Raw genomic sequence first — 17,239 nt, 5'->3', positions numbered from 1 at the left:
TAACACCTTCCCCACGCGTAACCGACTCCCTTACCCGACTCTGGTTGTCATGGCCGAAGTCGATTTTTGAATCGATTGCCTTAAACTTCTTTTTCCAATGTTTTGAGTAAAACATTGGTGGCGACTCCATGAACCCTTCCTTTTTATGAAAACCGCTAATCCATGGAGGGTCCCGCTTGGGATTAACATGGATTGGTGAGCCTTTTAATAAAATTGCTCGTTTGACAAGGTCTCAGTTTGAGAATAAGCCATTCTAGCAATCCATATTTTTAAACAAATAAAAGAGTCCAACCATCCTTCGCGAATGCCGAAAGCCCGTTTCGGGCCGGTGGCGACAGTCTGCTCAGGCAGGAGATGGCCGCAATGAAACAACAGCGGGAGAGGGATGCAAAGGAACTTTCGGCCTTGAGAGCTGAAAACGAGGCGTTAAAAAATCAGGATCCCTCATGGAAACCTACCCAGTCCACCAATACTCAAACACAAGGATCCTATCACTCTCATGACTTCCGTACCTCGGCCCTTCACGCTTCGGCTGCTGCACCTGAAAAGTTCCAGTCGGCCCTTCCTACTGTTGGACGTCCAACCGACGTAGCAACAGTGGGATCACACCGACACCCGTTTACACCGTCTATCATGCAGTTACCTTTGATGGATAATTGGAAGTCTTTGCCGATTGATAAATATGACGGTACAACTGACCCTAATGAGCACCTTGATGTTTTTCTCACGCAGGTGACCTTGAGCACCACGGATGATGCGGCTTTGTGTCAGATCTTTCCAACGTCTCTCAAAGGCAGGGCTTTGAGTTGGTTCACTCGGCTACCTCCTAACTCAATCGACTCATTCAACACCTTGTCATCACAGTTTACCATCCAGTTCGCAACGAGCCGTCCCCACAGTTTGACCACTCTTTCATTGGTAAGCCTTCGGCAGGATAAGAAGGAATCCCTTCGGACCTTCATGGATCGTTTTAACAAAACAACATTGGAAATCAGAGACCTCAACCCGGCCGTAGCACTCCATCACCTCACAACGGCACTGAAGCCAGGGCCGTTCGTTAATAGCATTTGTAAAAAACCTCCTTCGGATATGAACGACTTACGAAGGAGAGCCGACAAGTATATGCAAATGGAAGAGTTGGCCGAATACCGCAGTCAGGCCCGTGCTGAATCAGGGGGCAAGGCCGAAAAGCAATCGGAACCACCATTCAGGGGGAAAGGCAAAGAAATAACACTGCGAGACCGACCCACTCGAGGTCTGAAATACTCTCATTACACCCCCCTGAACGCCAGCAGGGCAACGATGTTAGAGCAAGCCCTGACATCTGAAGTGCTAGCAATCCCGAAGAGGGCCTCTACCCCACCACGAGCCGATACCAGCAAGTCTTGCAGATACCACCGTAACCGTGGACACTCTACCGAAGAGTGTGCTGCCCTTAAAGATAAAATAGAAGATTTGATCAAGCAGGGACAGCTTCACAGCTTCGTCGATCGGTCAGGCTCATCTCGACCTCGCTCAGCATATCAGCCGCGACACCAGGATCGACATCGGCATGATAGCTCAGAAAGGACACGACGAGGCCGAAGCAGGTCTCGCGATAGGAAGGAAGATCACTCGACCGTTCAAAGGAGGGTGATTAATACAATCGCAGGAGGATTTGCCGGGGGTGGTTCGACCTACTCAGCACAAAAGAGACACTTGCGCGCTATTCGGTCGGTTCACGCTGTTGAAAGACAGCACTCACGAAGACTACCAACCATAACCTTCACTGATGCCGACTTTCAAGGCATCGACCCTGTGCAAGATGATCCAATGGTGATCAGTGTAGAAATTCACAATTGCATCGTCAAGAAAACACTGATTGACCAGGGCAGTTCAGCGGATATCCTATATTGGAATACCTTCAAACAATTGGGTATTTCGGAAAAGGAGTTAATCCATTATGATGATCCACTGGTCGGTTTTGCAGGTGAAAGGGTAAGCACCAAAGGATACATTAAACTTCTCACCCGCTTTTGTTTTGACGAACAGGAAAGTAGGGAAATTCAGATAAAATATATCGTGGTTGATGCTAACACCTCCTACAACATCCTCCTCGGACGACCATCGTTGAACATGCTAGGTGCAATTGTCTTGACACCGCACTTGGCAATGAAGTTCCCATCCAACAAGGGGCAGATCCTTACAATCCATGCCGATCAGAAGGCTGCTCGAGAATGCTATTTTGCCAGTCTACGCGTATCTTCCATAGAAGAAAGGCAACAAAAATCCAAGAGAGTTCATGCTGTAACCCCTTCGGCATCAGGCGAATCTGAAGCATGGGATCTCGATCCAAGAATGAATGACGAAGAGCGCGTCGAACCGATTGATGAGAAAATCCAGCTACAACTCGGCATACTTCCAACCCAAGTCACATACATCGGCGCCGATATGTCCAAGGAAGATCACTCAGCCTTGAGCCTTGTGATCAATCGGAACAAGGACCTGTTTGCAAGAACACCATCCGACATGCCTGGCATAGATCCGAATGTTATGTGTTACAAATTGTCAATATGTGCAGAAGCACGACCGGTTGCTCAACGCAAAAGAAAAATGGGAACCGATCGAAAAGTGGCAGTTGAAACCGAAGTGACAAAGTTACTTGAGGCCAAGTTTATCCGGGAAGTTCAGTACACTACGTGGTTGGCAAATGTAGTCATGGTAAAAAAGCCAAATGGCAAGTGGAGAATGTGCACTGACTATACGAATCTCAACAAGGCATGCCCAAAAGATGCTTACCCACTCCCGAACATCGATCGGTTGGTTGATGGTGCATCGGGTCATAAGGTCCTCTCTTTCCTTGATGCCTATTCGGGATATAACCAAATCCGAATGCATCCCTGTGATGAAGAAAAGACGGCTTTCATCACTGACACAGCTAATTATTGTTATAGAGTAATACCTTTCGGGTTAAAGAACGCAGGAGCAACTTATCAGAGATTGATGAACAAGATTTTTCGACGCCAGCTCGGCAGGAATATGGAGGTATACGTCGATGATATGGTTGTCAAATTCGAAGGCATCACACAGCACATAACTGACCTCTCCGAGGTATTCCAACAACTCTGCAAATTTGACATGCGGCTCAATCCGGATAAGTGTGTGTTTGGCGTATCAAATGGAAAATTTCTTGGCTTCATGCTCTCGGTGAGGGGCATTGAAGCCAACCCTGATAAGTGTCGGGCGGTCATTGATATGAGAAGTCCCCAAAACCTCAAGGAGGTTCAGAAATTGGCCAGACGGCTCACATCTCTTTCAAGATTTTTACCATGTCTCGCCGAGATTGCCAAGCCTATTATCGGTTTGTTAAAGAAGGTTAAGAAGTTTGATTGGTCCGTCGGTTGTGAATAGGCCTTCAAGGAGTTGAAGCAACGTCTCGGCTCCCCTCCTGTTCTCTCTAAACCCGATCCGCAGGCGGATATAGTGGTGTACTTGTGTGTATCAAACGAAGCCATAAGTGCCGTTATTGTGCAGGAAAATGGCGAGCAACGGCCTGTGTATTTTATCAGCCGGCTGCTACAAGAAGCCGAAACAAGATACCAACTCTTGGAGAAGGTGGCGCTAGGGTTGGTGCACGCGGCACGACGCCTTCGCCAATATTTCCAGTCTCATCATGTGGTGGTTCGGACTGACTGCCCGATTGCCAAGGTACTGCGCAAGCCAGAGTTGGCCGGCCGAATGATGGCTTGGTCAATCGAGCTCTCGGAGTTCGACATCACCTTCGAAGCGCGAGGCCCTATTAAATCTCAATGCTTGGCTGATTTCGTGAACGAGTTGTAGCCGAAAGGCCATTTTGTAAGTGACCTATGGACAATGCATGTAGATGGGTCTTCAAATAACCAAGGTTGTGGAGCAGGGGTGATCCTCGAAGGACCATCCGGATTGGTACTCGAACAATCCCTGCGATTTGCATTCAAGGCCTCCAATAATCAGGCTGAATACGAGGCATTACTGGCAGGGTTAAGACTCGCCCAAGAAGTTGGTGCTCGACGAGTAGTGTGTTGGACAGATTCAAAAATCGTCTCAGAGCAAGTCAATGATCACTTTCAGGTGAAAGACCCTAACTTGTTGAAATATTACCATTTGTTTCGGAATGCACGAAGCTCTTTCGATGAGGTCCAGGTCAAGCATACCCCTAGAGAACACAATGAACGCGTCGATCAGTTAGCTCGGCTAGCTAGAAGTAGCCGAAAACCGGGGCAACTCTGAACTACTCTGCATCTTGACCTCGCAACCCCTAGTGTGAAACCACTTGAATGTATGCCGGTTGATGAACCTCAACAAACCTGGATTACCGAGATAATGGATTATATTGAGTTGGGAAAACAGAAAAACCGAACCGTCCGTCGCCAAGAAGCTCCGCACACAGGCAGCCCGATACTCAATCGTAAACGGTGAGTTATACCGAAGAGGCTTCTCCACCCCATTATTAAAATGCAATGATTCAACACAAGCAAATTACGTGCTGAGAGAAATCCATGAAGGGATTTGTGGTTCTCACTCGGGTGGAAGAACTCTAGCTGCCAAAGTGTTAAGAGCTGGGTACTATTGGCCAACTCTTAAAACTGATTGTGCCGAATTTGTGAAGCGATGCATACAATGCCAACGCCACGGGAATATTATTCATGCCTCGGCTGAAGAGTTACATAACATTAGCGCCCCTTGGCCGTTCGCACTTGGGGAATGGACATCCTCGGTCCGTTCCCCCTTGCCAAAGGCCAATGCAAATTTTTGTTGGTCGCAATCGATTACTTCACAAAGTGGATTGAGGCCGAACCGTTAGCAACAATCACAGCTGGTATGGTGCAGAAGTTTTTGTGGAAGAATATTGTCACGCGTTTCGGCATTCCATACGCCATTGTAACGGACAATGGTCTCCAATTCACAGATCAAAAGTTGAACAAGTTCATCCAAGACTTAGGCATTCGGCACCGATTCACATCGGTTGAACATCCTCAGTCGAACGGACAGGCCGAGGCGGCGAATAAGGTTATCTTAACAGAGTTGAAAAAGCGCTTGGGAGATTCTAAGGGCGCATGGGCCGAAGAACTGTTAGAAGTCTTGTGGGCTTATAGATGTACGCCTCAATCCACAACAAGGGAAACCCCATTCCGATTAACATACGGCACTGACGCCATGATACCTGTGGAAGTAGGTGAACCTTCTTTCTGTCGATTTCATTTCGACGAAGAAAGCAACAACTCGTCCCTTAGAGTAGAAGTTGATGTCATAGATGAGGTCCGTGACAAGGCACGTATCATAGCCGAAGCATGCAAGCAAAGGATGACTAAGCGATTCAATTCCACCCTGGCAAAGCGATGTTTCAAGGAAGGAGACCTAGTATGGCGCGTTCAGGGATTGGCCAGGCGTAACCCCCGTGAAGGAAAGTTGGCAGCCAACTGGGACGGCCCGTTCAGAATCCGTCACTCTCTAGAAAATGGTGCCTACAAGCTTGAGGAGCTTTCGGGAAAGGTCATTCCAAGAACGTGGAACTCGACTCACTTGAAGGCTTATTTTAGTTAGCAATGTTTTGTGTAAAGTTAGTATCTGGTGTATACATACAGAGTGCACTCTTTTCCTTGATCGGTTTTTTCTCCTCTTGTAAAAAAGTGAAAAGAGGTTTTGGCCGACAAGGTTTTTAACGAGGCACATATCAATGAAAGGCAATTCATGTTGTGGTTATTCTTACTCTTCTACTTGTTCAAAAATTTACAAAGTTTTCCCTCCCGAGTAACCAACTCGGTTAAGTATGTACCTTCCAAGTCTCAACAAAGGTTTCCCTCCCGAGTAACCAACTCGGCTAAGGATGTACCTTCCAAGTCTCAACAAAGGTTTCCCTCCCGAGTAACCAACTCGGCTAAGGATGTGCCTTAAAGTCTCAACAAAGGTTTCCCTCCCGAGTAACCAACTCGGCTAAGGATGTACCTTCCAAGTCTCAACAAAGGTTTCCCTCCCGAGTAACCAACTCGGCTAAGGATGTACCTTCAAGTCTCAACAAAGGTTTCCCTCCCGAGTAACCAACTCGGCTAACGATGTACCTTCAAAATCTCAAAAAGCATCAAGTCCGAATGACCTCATTCGGTTTTGACTCCAAAAGCATCAAGTCTGAATGACCTCATTCGGTTTTGACTCCAAAAGCATCAAGTCCGAATGACCTCATTCGGTTTTGACTCCAAAAGCGTCCGAATGACCTCATTCGTTTTTGACTCCAAAAGCATCAAGTCCGAATGACCTCATTCGGTTTTGACTCCAAAAGCATCAAGTCCGAATGACCTCATTCGGTTTTGACTCCAAAAGCGTCCGAATGACCTCATTCGGTTTTGACTCCAAAAGCATCAAGTCCAAATGACCTCATTCGGTTTTGACTCCAAAAAGCATCAAGTCCGAATGACCTCATTCGGTTTTGACTCCAAAAACATCAAGTCCGAATGACCTCATTCGGTTTTGACTCAAAAAGCATCAAGTCCGAATGATCTCATTCGGTTTTGACTCCAAAAGCGTCAAGTCCGAATGACCCCATTCGGTTTTGACTTAAAAAGCGTCATGTCCGAATGACCCCATTCGGTTTTGACTCAAACAATCAAAATAAAAGGGCAAGTTACACAATCCAATTTTGAGTTTCTTCAAAAAACGAGTACTTGTCATTAACAAACGTTAAAAGGCTCTATCGGCCAACACTACAATCAACCTACACTAAAATCAAATTAAAAAGGCTCTATCGGCCTGCCATACAACATAATCACTCTTCGGCGTTGTTGCCCGCGTCATCTTGCACCTCGGGCTCTCCCTCTTGATCTTGGTTCGGCTCTTCCTATTGGGTTTCAGCCTCATCATCCGAAGCATCAAGGGTCTCTTCATCCTCACGGTCATCATTCGGCGCGTCATTGTCAGGGATGGCCCCCTCGGGCATATCTTAGAAAGATATGAAAGACCCTTGATAGAAATCTTTCGACATGTCAAACTCAAATCCCTCCCTAAAACGACCGAAGTATTGTGCTTGCCGAAGAGCATGGCGAAACCCAGCTTCATGCTGAGCAACGATACGCTCCTTGGCTTGCTCTTTTACTCGCTCTAGTTCCGCCTTAGCTTCCTCCAGTCGGGGCTTTTCATCGTTCGCGGCTTTTTGCATGTCCAGCCGAAGAGTATCATTGTTGCGCCGTTGCACATCAAGTTCGGCCGCAAGTTGACGACTTTTCGCTAATGCTTCTTCGGATGCCGCCATAGCCTCGGCTGTGGCCTTATCGGCGTCCTCAACCCTTTGCCTCAGTTGAACCAATTCGCCGATTGGCTCCATAGCGAGATGGTGCGCGAGTGCCAACGACCGAGACTGCACCTCGCAGAAATATTTCCATTTTGCCACGGTATCCAACTGGCCTAAGAACTCACGGCCATGATCCGAGACTGAGTTAGACCGAACCACTGATTCGGCAGTGACGTCTTCACTCAGAAAGGCCCTCGACATCAGCATGGGGGGCACACAAATAATTGTCCCACCCGGGGAGGACGCCGAGTGCTTGGATCTCTTGGTTTTTTCCGGCCTCTCCTCATTACTTTTTCGTTTCGGCCTCTCCCGAATAACCTTTTTCCCCTTCTTCACCTTTCGGCGCTTTCGTTCCGGCGTAGGCGGACTTCGATCATCTTGTACTGGACGAGGCGTTTGGGCAGGCGCCGAACTGCCCACAACCCCCGAGGCCTTAGCTTGTTGAATTCGACCAGCCAAAAGATTGCGGATGTTGAACTCATCGGCACCACTCGTCACCATGATTCTTGCACCAATAACCAAGTAAACATCAATAGGAATTAACTTAAAGGCCGAAACAAGAATGTTACATACCTATCAAATCGTTCTCCCATTGGGAAGATTCAACTACGTTTATTAAAGACTTAGTCGGCAAGCGCCTAGGAAGTTGAAGTAAAAATTGCAAATCCCTTTGCTCTTCGGCTGTGAGCATCTCATTCGGCACTACATCGTACGGCCGAGGGGCACGGGTCCAGAACAGCGGAAAAAAATTTCTTGTCGTCGGCTCCAAAGAAGAAACGCCTCCCGTTCGGACGAATGGTCACTCGAAAAAATCCCGCTTTAAAATTCTTATACGAGGACGTAAAGCTATCTAATAGCTGCCGAGAGCCCACTCGGCTAAGAGACACCCATTTGGCCAAATTCGAAGGGCGGGAGGAATAGAAAGAAAGAAAAAGTAGGGGTGACGGCCTAATGTTAACACATAGGCACAGATGCTTGAAACCTTGCAGTTGGGCCCAGCTGTTCGGATGCAGTTGTGTCGGCGCAACGTTCAAAACCTTGAGCACTCCCATCGTGAACTCATCGAATGGTAGTTTTACCTTAAGATCTCGCAGAAGGCAATCATAAATATAAAACGAGGCCATCCTATTGGCTTGCTTGTCCAAGCACACCGTATCTGGATCGGGAAATGCGTTGTTTCGGCAAGCACGCACGCCAATCGGATACAGACTCTCGCCAGCATCGAAATTCAAACACTTGGTGTACCCCAATAAATTGGTTATCATCGTGGTATCTCGATAACGAGAATAGTAGGAAGTAACTTCTCCATTGACCCACTCGTACCCAGGTACCTCGGAAGGCCCATACTTTTGCCGATTGGAAACACGTTTCACGCGGATCGGCACCTCCTCACTAACGCTGGTTGAGGCCTCTTCGGAAGTACTCACATCCTCGCTAGACCTATCCCCGTTCGGCGACGACGTCTCCCTAGACAACGACCCCTCGGACGATGACGACCGAACCCCACTCGCCGAAGAGCTCTCGGAAGCAGTAGCCATCCAATAAAACTTACCATGAAGTTGAGATTGAAACGATCACTCGGCGTGTGCTGTTGTATCGGATTTTCCCAAATGATGCTATTCGGCTGAAAGCGATACGCGCGAGAGGCCCTACCACGCAATGCTATATATAGCCATCGAAAATGGCGGGAAAATTCAAATCTTTAAAACCCTAAACCAATGAATCCACACGATCCAACGGCAGAGATGACCCTAACCTTTCAACTTCTCCTACATCATAACCGCTATACCCTTGAAGAAGGTACACCTTCCCCAAGGCTGGGGGGCAAGTGTACTGGCAAGGCCTTTCGGCCACCATTTGACCGATACCCGATCGGCACCTAAAGGGCCGAACCAGGTTGCCGACATCCAATCGGCACCCAAAGGGCCGAACCAGGTTGCCGACGGCTGATCGGCCATTGGATACCTAGTGAATGTGAATTATCATTAATCAAGGGACAAGAGTCATCCTTAATCAAGGGTTAAGAGTTAATCACACTAATAAGCCGTTAGAGGCGTATTACCTAATATGGTAATCTTGTGCAGGGCCCATGGGAATCCGGGCCCATAAGGGTCAATATAAATAGCTCATGTCACAAGGTAACGCCACTGTTCGTTAATTGCTATCGATATTTGTGCTTTGTCCTCACTTGAGCATCGAAGTGCCTTTTGCAGGTACCTCCCCCTCACCGGAGTATTTGATCGGAGCTCTCGTTCGGCCCTCAGAACACGAGAAGATTACTAGTGTACCCTTCGGCAGGTACAACCTTCATCCATTTAATATTGAATTAATTGCAGATGAAAAGTGGTGCACATCCAGTTACGTCAATGCATCCTTTTGATATTGACATACTCATGTAGTATTAATTATCACAATCCAATATGCATATAAAAGTAATTTAGATAATGTAGTAAAAGGATAAGAGATAGACCATGATGGTGTCAAGAAACCAAAGAAAAGGCCAACGAAGTCATCCTGAAAGCTTTCGTGAGCTTGAGTTTATTAATTGAAAAAGTTACCAGTGACTTAGTTGTTATTTCTACCTTTATATTGAGACCTTCCACAATATGAGGGTTGTCGGAATATTGTAGTGTCTCAGTCTTGTGTTGGAGAGGATCAGGTTGTGCAAGCATATATGAAAGGCTATCTAATATGATGATCCACAGATGAATTGTGATTCATATTGTTTTGTCCCTTCTCGAAAAAAAAAACATGATATTTGGATAAAATGTAGTTTATCCCTCGTCATTTACCAATAATAAAAAGGAGCATCACTATAACTATCAATCCAACATTATTCATATTAAAACATAGACTTAAATATGTTTTTAGTCTTTCAAATTTAAGATAAATTTATTTTTGATCCCTCAAATTTAAAACTGATAATTTTAGTCTTAGTAATTTTCAAAAATCTAGTTTTAATCTCTAAGATCACTGATAACATATCTAAAAGTGGCAAATTAAGACGATTATGCAATATCAACTGGATTTAATGTGATGTTTTCACTGTCAGAGACACCAATAGGTAGAATTTATGCAGTAATGTTTCATAAATTTATTAACAAAATTTGAATATAAGAACTAAAATAAGATTTTTTTTTCGAAATTATAGGGATTAAAAATAACAATTTAAATTTGAGAAATCAAAAATAAATTTATTCTAAATTTGAGAGACTAAAAACATATTTAAACCTATTAATCTATCATGACAATTTTAGGATGATAGCTTTAGCATTGTCGATACTGTGACAAATTTTTCTTTTTAATTATCGCAACACGTCATACGTAAATGATACACTACTAGAAAAGTGTCATTTTCTTGCAAATTTTCCTGCAAAAAAATATTCGCAGAAATTTTTTACGAATTTTCTTGCAAAAAAATATTCGCAGAAATTTTTTGCGAATTTTCTTGCAAAAAAATATTCGCAAAATTGTTTTGCGAATTTATTTGCAAAAAATAATTTACAGATATTTCTTACAAATTTTGCTACAATTTTAATAATCAAAAAAAAAAATTTCTATGGTAAAAACTTGTAGAAAATATTGTAAGAATTTTATGTTGTTTCTTGCAGATTTTCTTGCAAAAATAAATTCGCAAGTAATGTTTACTAAATGGTAGAAAAAATTTGCAGGTAACTTTTCCTGCGGATTTTCCTACAAATTTTAATCTGCAGGAAAAATAAAAAAATATTTAAATTTATAAGTTTAATATTTTAAAAAAACTTCAAGTCCCACATCGATTGAAAATAAAGCAATTAAAGAGTATATAAGTTGGGACAACACTTACCTTACAAGTTGATTTGTATGGTTGAGTGTTAGACTTATAATCTACAATCTTAGAATTTAAAAGATTATGTATCACATGTTGGAGGCATGAAAACAAATGCTTCGGATGAATTCATTGTGAGCATTTGAAAGTTGAAAAATTATTGATAGAATTTATAGTAATTTCTTTATTTTTTTCGTAAAAAATATTCCTGCAAAATTTCTTGCAAAAAAATTTGCAGGAAACTTTCCTGCGAATTTTAAAATTCGCAAAAAAAATTATCCACGAAGGTATTATCTGCAGATAAAATTTCGCGGAAAAACTTGCAGGAACAACGTTTCCTGCGAATTTTTATGAAAAATTCGCAGAAAAAGTCACATGTAATAAGAGAAATTCTAGTAGTGATAAATGAGAACAAATTTGATAGTTTAACAAGGATAGTAAAAGGATAATACTGAGTTCAAAGCAAATCGTTAACATAAAGCCATAAGAGAATGACCGGGAGGAGAGTGAGTAGCATCTCGATCTATCAAGAGTGTGTGGAAAGAAAATTTGTAGGATGCTTGAGAGATGAGTGAAGACTATTGAGTCCCACGGCTAGAAAATTTTTTATTGGGGGCTCCACAATGGAAGCTAAATATTTTTACTTGAATCTTCAAGTGCTTTGTTGTTCTAGGGGTCAATCTCTGCTACTTAACATCAGCATAGAGAATACTTGCAAAAGAAACTTCAATCTCAAGTCATTTTTAGTAGTTTACTTTCTTCTTAATGTATATATTTTTTATTGTAAATATTTTCTTAATTTTGACTTTGTATTTTTTTTGTCAAATAATATAAGAATTCATTTCTTTGTAATTTTTTTAGGAGTTTATTAAGTATTTTAGTAGGAGTGCAACTAGTATTTGACATATATGTTTATTGGGTTTGTTTGTCCCATGAGACAATGGGGAGTTATATCTCTATATGAGACGGTAGCAATCTTGCTTCTACACCTATTTTTTCTACTAACACACTCCCAATCACACATTTCGTACCTTATCATGTGACAAACAATTATTTGTTCTTTTAAATATAGGATGTTGACATTTTTAGGAGAGAAATTCAAATTTGAATTTCAAACTTAAACTATAGTTAGTGGACTTGAATATACTTTAACCTAACCTTAGTTAACTTAACTTGAACCATAAGCTACCAAACTATATATATATATATAAGATTTCCTTAATTATACATATTTCATCGCTTTGAGTGATATATGAGAATTGACTTTCCAAAATCCTCTTTGTAAAGTGTTTAGTTATCTTCATGGAGAATTTCTATCCTTAAGAATTTTTATCAAGGAATTCCTCCTTGTAGCAAGTTCAACCTTTATTATTGTTCTTACCTGAGATCGGTTATAGGGATGATCTACTGGCAAGATTGGTGAGCCTCCTCTACTCGGTATGTCGGTTGCTCTGATATGGGTTAGGTACCTGTAAAAGAGACTCCAATGCTTAAGTTAGTATTTGATGGTGTAGATGTCTCGTATATATAGTGCACGTACCTCGATGTAAATTAGGATTTCCCTCTTGGGGAGGATAAGGTTGACCTGGGCCTGCGGCTGGCTACGACCTAGTAGACAACGAGCCTTCGTGTTGGCCAATGTCGTGTAGCGCTTGGATACCGAGCTTGGTGTTGGTGTCTGACGTGGATAGTACAGTAGCCCCCCAAGCTTTAAGTACCTCAGGTCGAAGAGTTAGTACCGAGTTTGTTGAGGGGTCATGACCCTTCATTTCTGCCTCTTGGGCCGAGTGTCATGTGTCATTAAGGCGTTGTCTCATTTCGCGAAATGGAGGCAGCTTGTAATGAGGGGTGATGGCTCATAATGATGGGATGCGCCCTGTCATTATGACACCCTATTAAATGCTCTGCCCCTTTGCCATTTTTCATTTTTTAAACATTGGTTTCCCTTTGTTGGCTACTTTCATTTCTCATTTGCACACTTGCTTTTTTGTTTGCGAGTTGAGCTTCTTCGCTCTGTTTGTCTTCTTTGGCAATACATTCGCCACCGATTGTCAGTGTTCTAGGAGTACCAAGTACTTCTTTCCCTTCATTTTCATTTTTCCCTTTTCTTAGTCGTACCGTGAGTGATGGCTGGTGAGGGAGAGCAGGATTCAGTCCCCCCTCAGGGTGCTTCGGGGGGAGCCAAGGGGAAGGCTTCGGTGCGTGGGGAGTCCGTGGTGGTTGCTGGGGAAGTGGTTGCTGCGGGCGATGATAAGAAGAAAAAGAGGGGAGGAAACAACCCCAAGGATTCGCACCCCACCATTTCTGTTCCAAGTTATGAGTGGGTTAAGGGGGATGTCAGTGAGTTCAAGAGTAGGTTTAGAACCTTTCTCGAGGTAAACGCTCTGTGGAAATCACTGACGATCTGCAAGTCGGGTTTTTCCAAGCTCGTCCGGGTTGAGCCTTGCCAGCCCGGCGAGTGTGTGTATATGGCGGGTATTGAAAATACTCCGTTCTTTTACATGTATCACTACTTTTTTAGGTACCTCAGTGTTTGCTTGCCATTCACCGAGTTTGAGTGTGGTTTCCTTAAGTTTGTCAATGTGGCCCCTTGCTAGTTGCATCTTAATAGCTGGGGTTTTTTGTGGGCCTTTCAAGTGTTGTGCTCGACCTTAGGGATGAGGGCGTCGTTGTCCGTCTTTCTCCATTTCTATCAACTCAAGTTGGGTGAGCCTCCTTTGGGTTGGGTGTCACTTAGTGGGAGTAAGGTTGGGGGGTTGTTCCAACTATACTCCCAATCTTATAAGAATTTTAAAAAGGAATTCATTCGTGTCCGACTTGTGAATTTTGTGCCAAGGACCGACGAGGTCTTTCATCACAAGGGGGAGCCGAGGGTCCCCTTCTTTTGGCAGATGAGCCTAGTGAAGTTTAATAGGTCGAGCTGCCTTCATCTGTCAGATTCCAACAAAGACGACATCTCTAATCTAGTGGAGTTTCCGCGCCCGTTGGATTACAAGCTTGTCTTGGCTCTCACTGGTGTAACGAACAAGGAAGAGGGTTTAGAGAGTGAGTATTTTGGTTATTTTTCCTAAGCGTATCCGTTAGTGTTTGTCTATTGTTTTTATTGCTTCATTTCTTTGCAGAATTGATGGGGCAAAGAATTTGATGGGGAAGAGTAAGTGGCACGAGTTGAAGGCAAGGTTCAACACCAAGGAGCTCGAGGTGCTCGAGCCTGGTGAAGAAGTTACTCCTTTAGACACTCATTACAAAAGAAAGAGGGTGCCAAAAGAGGTTGGTGAGGCTTCCAATGCCCCAATTTTGGAGGAGGTGACGTCCAAAGTTGCCGATCCCATCGCCACCATCGATCTGACTGTGAGCCCCCAGGCCGAGACGCCATCGAGGGAGCTTGTGGTGGAGGCTACCCTGCTGAGACAGGTTTTTACTTCATCTCTTCCTTAGTAGTACTTTTTCCATTATTTGTGTAACTTGGGGGAGAGTTCTTGATTTTTGGATTTTCTTGTAGGTGGCTCTGACGTCCACCGTGGCTAAAATTCAAGGGGAAGGTCTGAGCATTGTAACACGTCGGCTCCTTTGAACACAACTTCGTTCGGCCCTGTTCTGGTGGCTATTTCGAAGAAGAGGTGCCTCCATCAGCATTTTGACGTGACTCGGCCTTTAACAAGGCTTGATCATGTCAGCATGTCTCCTGATGTCGCATCGCTGTGGAACCCCTATCTCACTGCCGATAAGTTTTATAAAGAGAATCTGGCTTATGAAGCCGACAAGGCTATCATAGAGAAGGTGGGGCCGATTGAGGGACTAGACTCGGCCGAGGCTTTCATGCAAAGGTCCATTGCCATAGTTGGAGATGTCGATGGCATAAGCATCAGGCCGAGTTGGAGAAGGCATAGAAGGGCGAGGAGGAGCTGTAAGTTATGAAGAGAGATCTCGCAAAGACTCAGAAGTCCTTGGAGATTGCTATGAAGGCCAACGAGGCATACGCCGTCAAGGTTGGTGAGTTGGTAGAAGTTTCCAAGTCCGCTAAGGGCGAGGCAGAGGCTGCTCGGGGTCGAACTCAAATACTGGAGGAGGAAAATGCCGCCCTGAAGGCCAAGCTGCGAACGACAGAGGAGAAACACCTTTATGATGAAGTGCTTCTTGTTGGTCAGGGCGAGGAGATTAGTGCCTTGAAGATGGATCTCGAGGTAGTGATCTTTACGAAGAAAAATATGGAGAAGAGGCTTCATGGGATTGAGCGGGCCGTTGTGATCGAGCATAAGAGGGGCTTTGCTAAAGTGGTTCGCCAAGCTCAGGTGATCGTGCCCGAGGTGGACTTCTCCTTGATGCATGTTGATAAGGATGTGCGGGATGGGCAGCTAGTAAATGAGGATGATCTGTCTGAGAGCTCAAGTGAGAATACTGCTACTTAGGCTCGCATGAGGATTTTGTAATAAACTTAGTTTATTTGTGGCTTTGTAATGTGTTGAACTTGGTTTGTATTGAATGAATCGAATTTAATTTTTTGTCTCTGCTTGAACTTGTTTCTTCGTGAATTTCAAGCTCTAAGGTTCGAGTTCTTGGCTTTTCAAACTTGACCTTTTTTCGTTTTTGAGGTTCGAATTTGACCTTGGACTTTAAAGTAAGGTGCAAACTTGACCTTATTTTTTCGTTTTCGAGGCTCAAATTCGACCTTGGACTTTAAATTAACGTTCAAACTTGACCTTATTTTTTCGTTTTCGAGGTTCGAATTCGACCTTGGACTTTAAATTGAGGTTCAAACTTGACCTTATTTTTTTGTTTCCGAGGTTCGAATTCGACCTTGGAATTTAAATTGAGGTTCAAACTTGACCTTATTTTTTCGTGTCCGAGGTTCGAATTCGACCTTGGACTTTAAATTGAGGTTCAAACTTAACCTTATTTTTTCGTTTCCAAGGTTCGAATTCGACCTTGGACTTTGAAGTAAGGTGCAGACTTGACCTTATTTTTTCATTTCCAAGGTTCGAATTTGACCTTGGACTTTAAATTGAGGTTCAAACTTGACCTTATTTTTTCATTTTCGAGGTTCGAATTTGACCTTGGACTTTAGGTTTCGATCTTTTGCATGCGAGTAATGTAAACCAGGGGTATGTGGAAATGGGTTTATTTTATTGAAATTTGGACGTGCCTCATTAAAACCTTCCCTGCCAAAAAACCCTTATTTTTTCTAGGACAAAAAGGGTCGGAGAGAAAAAAGAGTACATCGTCTTAAGTTACAATTTAACTAAAATAGAACTTGAGGTGAGTGGCGTTCCATGTTCTTGGGATGGTTTTGTCGTTGAGTTCCTCCAGCCGGTATGCCCCATTGTCCAAATCATCGGTGACTTGGAACAGACCTTCCTAGGTAGGTGCGAGTTTTCCTTCTGATGGGTCCTTCCTTGCTTTTCCCCGTAATCGCCAGACTAGGTCCCTGACCTGGAAAGAGCGGGGTCAGATTTTCGTACTGTACCTTCTGGAGGTGCGAAGCTTGCAAGCTTCTTTTCTGATACGAGCTTCTTCCATGACTTCGTCAATCGTGTCGAGGTTGATTGCCATCTCTTGGGTGTTTTGCTCGTCGGCAAAGGTAAGTCGTGATGAGATGCCTCTCCAACTTCAACTGGGATGATGGCTTCGGAGTCGTAGGTCATCCTGTAGAGTGTTTCCTGTGTCATCGACTATGGGGTGCAGTGGTATGCCCAAAGTATACTCGGAAGTTCATCGACCCACTGTCCCTCAGCATTCCCTAGTCGTTTTCTAAGTTCTGGGAGTCTGACTTTATTGGAAACCTCGGCTTGGCCGTTGGTTTGTGGGTGCTCAACCGAGGTGGCGAGGTGGTTAATGCCGAGTTCTCGGAGGAAGCTTTCCAAGCTTTGTACGATGAACTGTCTTCCGTTATCGGTGATGAGGGAGTACGGGAGACCAAATCGGCAGATGATGTTCTTCCACGTGACATTTTGCACATTCTCGGCAGTTATCCTTGCGAGAGACATGCTTCAATCCACTTGGTGAAGTAATCGACAACGACGAGGAGGAACTTAAGTCGGCCTTTCGCGGGAGGAAATGGTCCGAGGATGTCCATTCCCCATTAGGCAAAAGGCCATGGAGATGCCATTTGGTGGAGGACCTCCGGTGGCACC

The 17,239-nt window shown here is 44.1% G+C and overlaps 2 protein-coding genes across 2 annotated transcripts; both read left to right on the top strand.

Moving 5' to 3' along the window:
- The first annotated feature begins 354 nt into the window (after positions 1-354).
- LOC145956283 (uncharacterized) lies at positions 355-3,819 on the top strand. Its single transcript, XM_083071856.1, has 2 exons — positions 355-3,354; positions 3,514-3,819. Exons 1-2 carry the CDS (start codon positions 355-357, stop codon positions 3,817-3,819), a joined length of 3,306 nt encoding a protein of 1,101 aa, XP_082927982.1.
- Positions 3,820-3,852: 33 nt separating this feature from the next.
- On the top strand, positions 3,853-4,248 carry LOC145956282 (uncharacterized). Its single transcript, XM_083071855.1, has one exon. It carries the CDS (start codon positions 3,853-3,855, stop codon positions 4,246-4,248), a length of 396 nt encoding a protein of 131 aa, XP_082927981.1.
- The last annotated feature ends 12,991 nt before the right edge of the window (positions 4,249-17,239 follow it).

Source organism: Cajanus cajan, chromosome 3 (assembly GCF_000230855.2).
Source record: "Cajanus cajan strain Asha chromosome 3, NIPB_CcT2T_4, whole genome shotgun sequence".
NCBI classification, from domain to species: domain Eukaryota; kingdom Viridiplantae; phylum Streptophyta; class Magnoliopsida; order Fabales; family Fabaceae; genus Cajanus; species Cajanus cajan.
Note: the sequence above shows the minus strand (reverse complement) of the source record. Positions and strands in the feature narration are given on the sequence as shown.

What these genes read in the sequence shown, in the direction of transcription:
- LOC145956282 (XM_083071855.1), top strand. Translation starts at nt 3,853, where the DNA reads ATGCATGTAGATGGGTCTTCAAATAACCAAGGTTGTGGAGCAGGGGTG.
- LOC145956283 (XM_083071856.1), top strand. Translation starts at nt 355, where the DNA reads ATGGCCGCAATGAAACAACAGCGGGAGAGGGATGCAAAGGAACTTTCG. An exon ending in TTATCGGTTTGTTAAAGAAG is followed by an intron (nt 3,355 to 3,513) that starts GTTAAGAAGTTT and finishes GTTATTGTGCAG; the next exon opens with GAAAATGGCGAGCAACGGCC.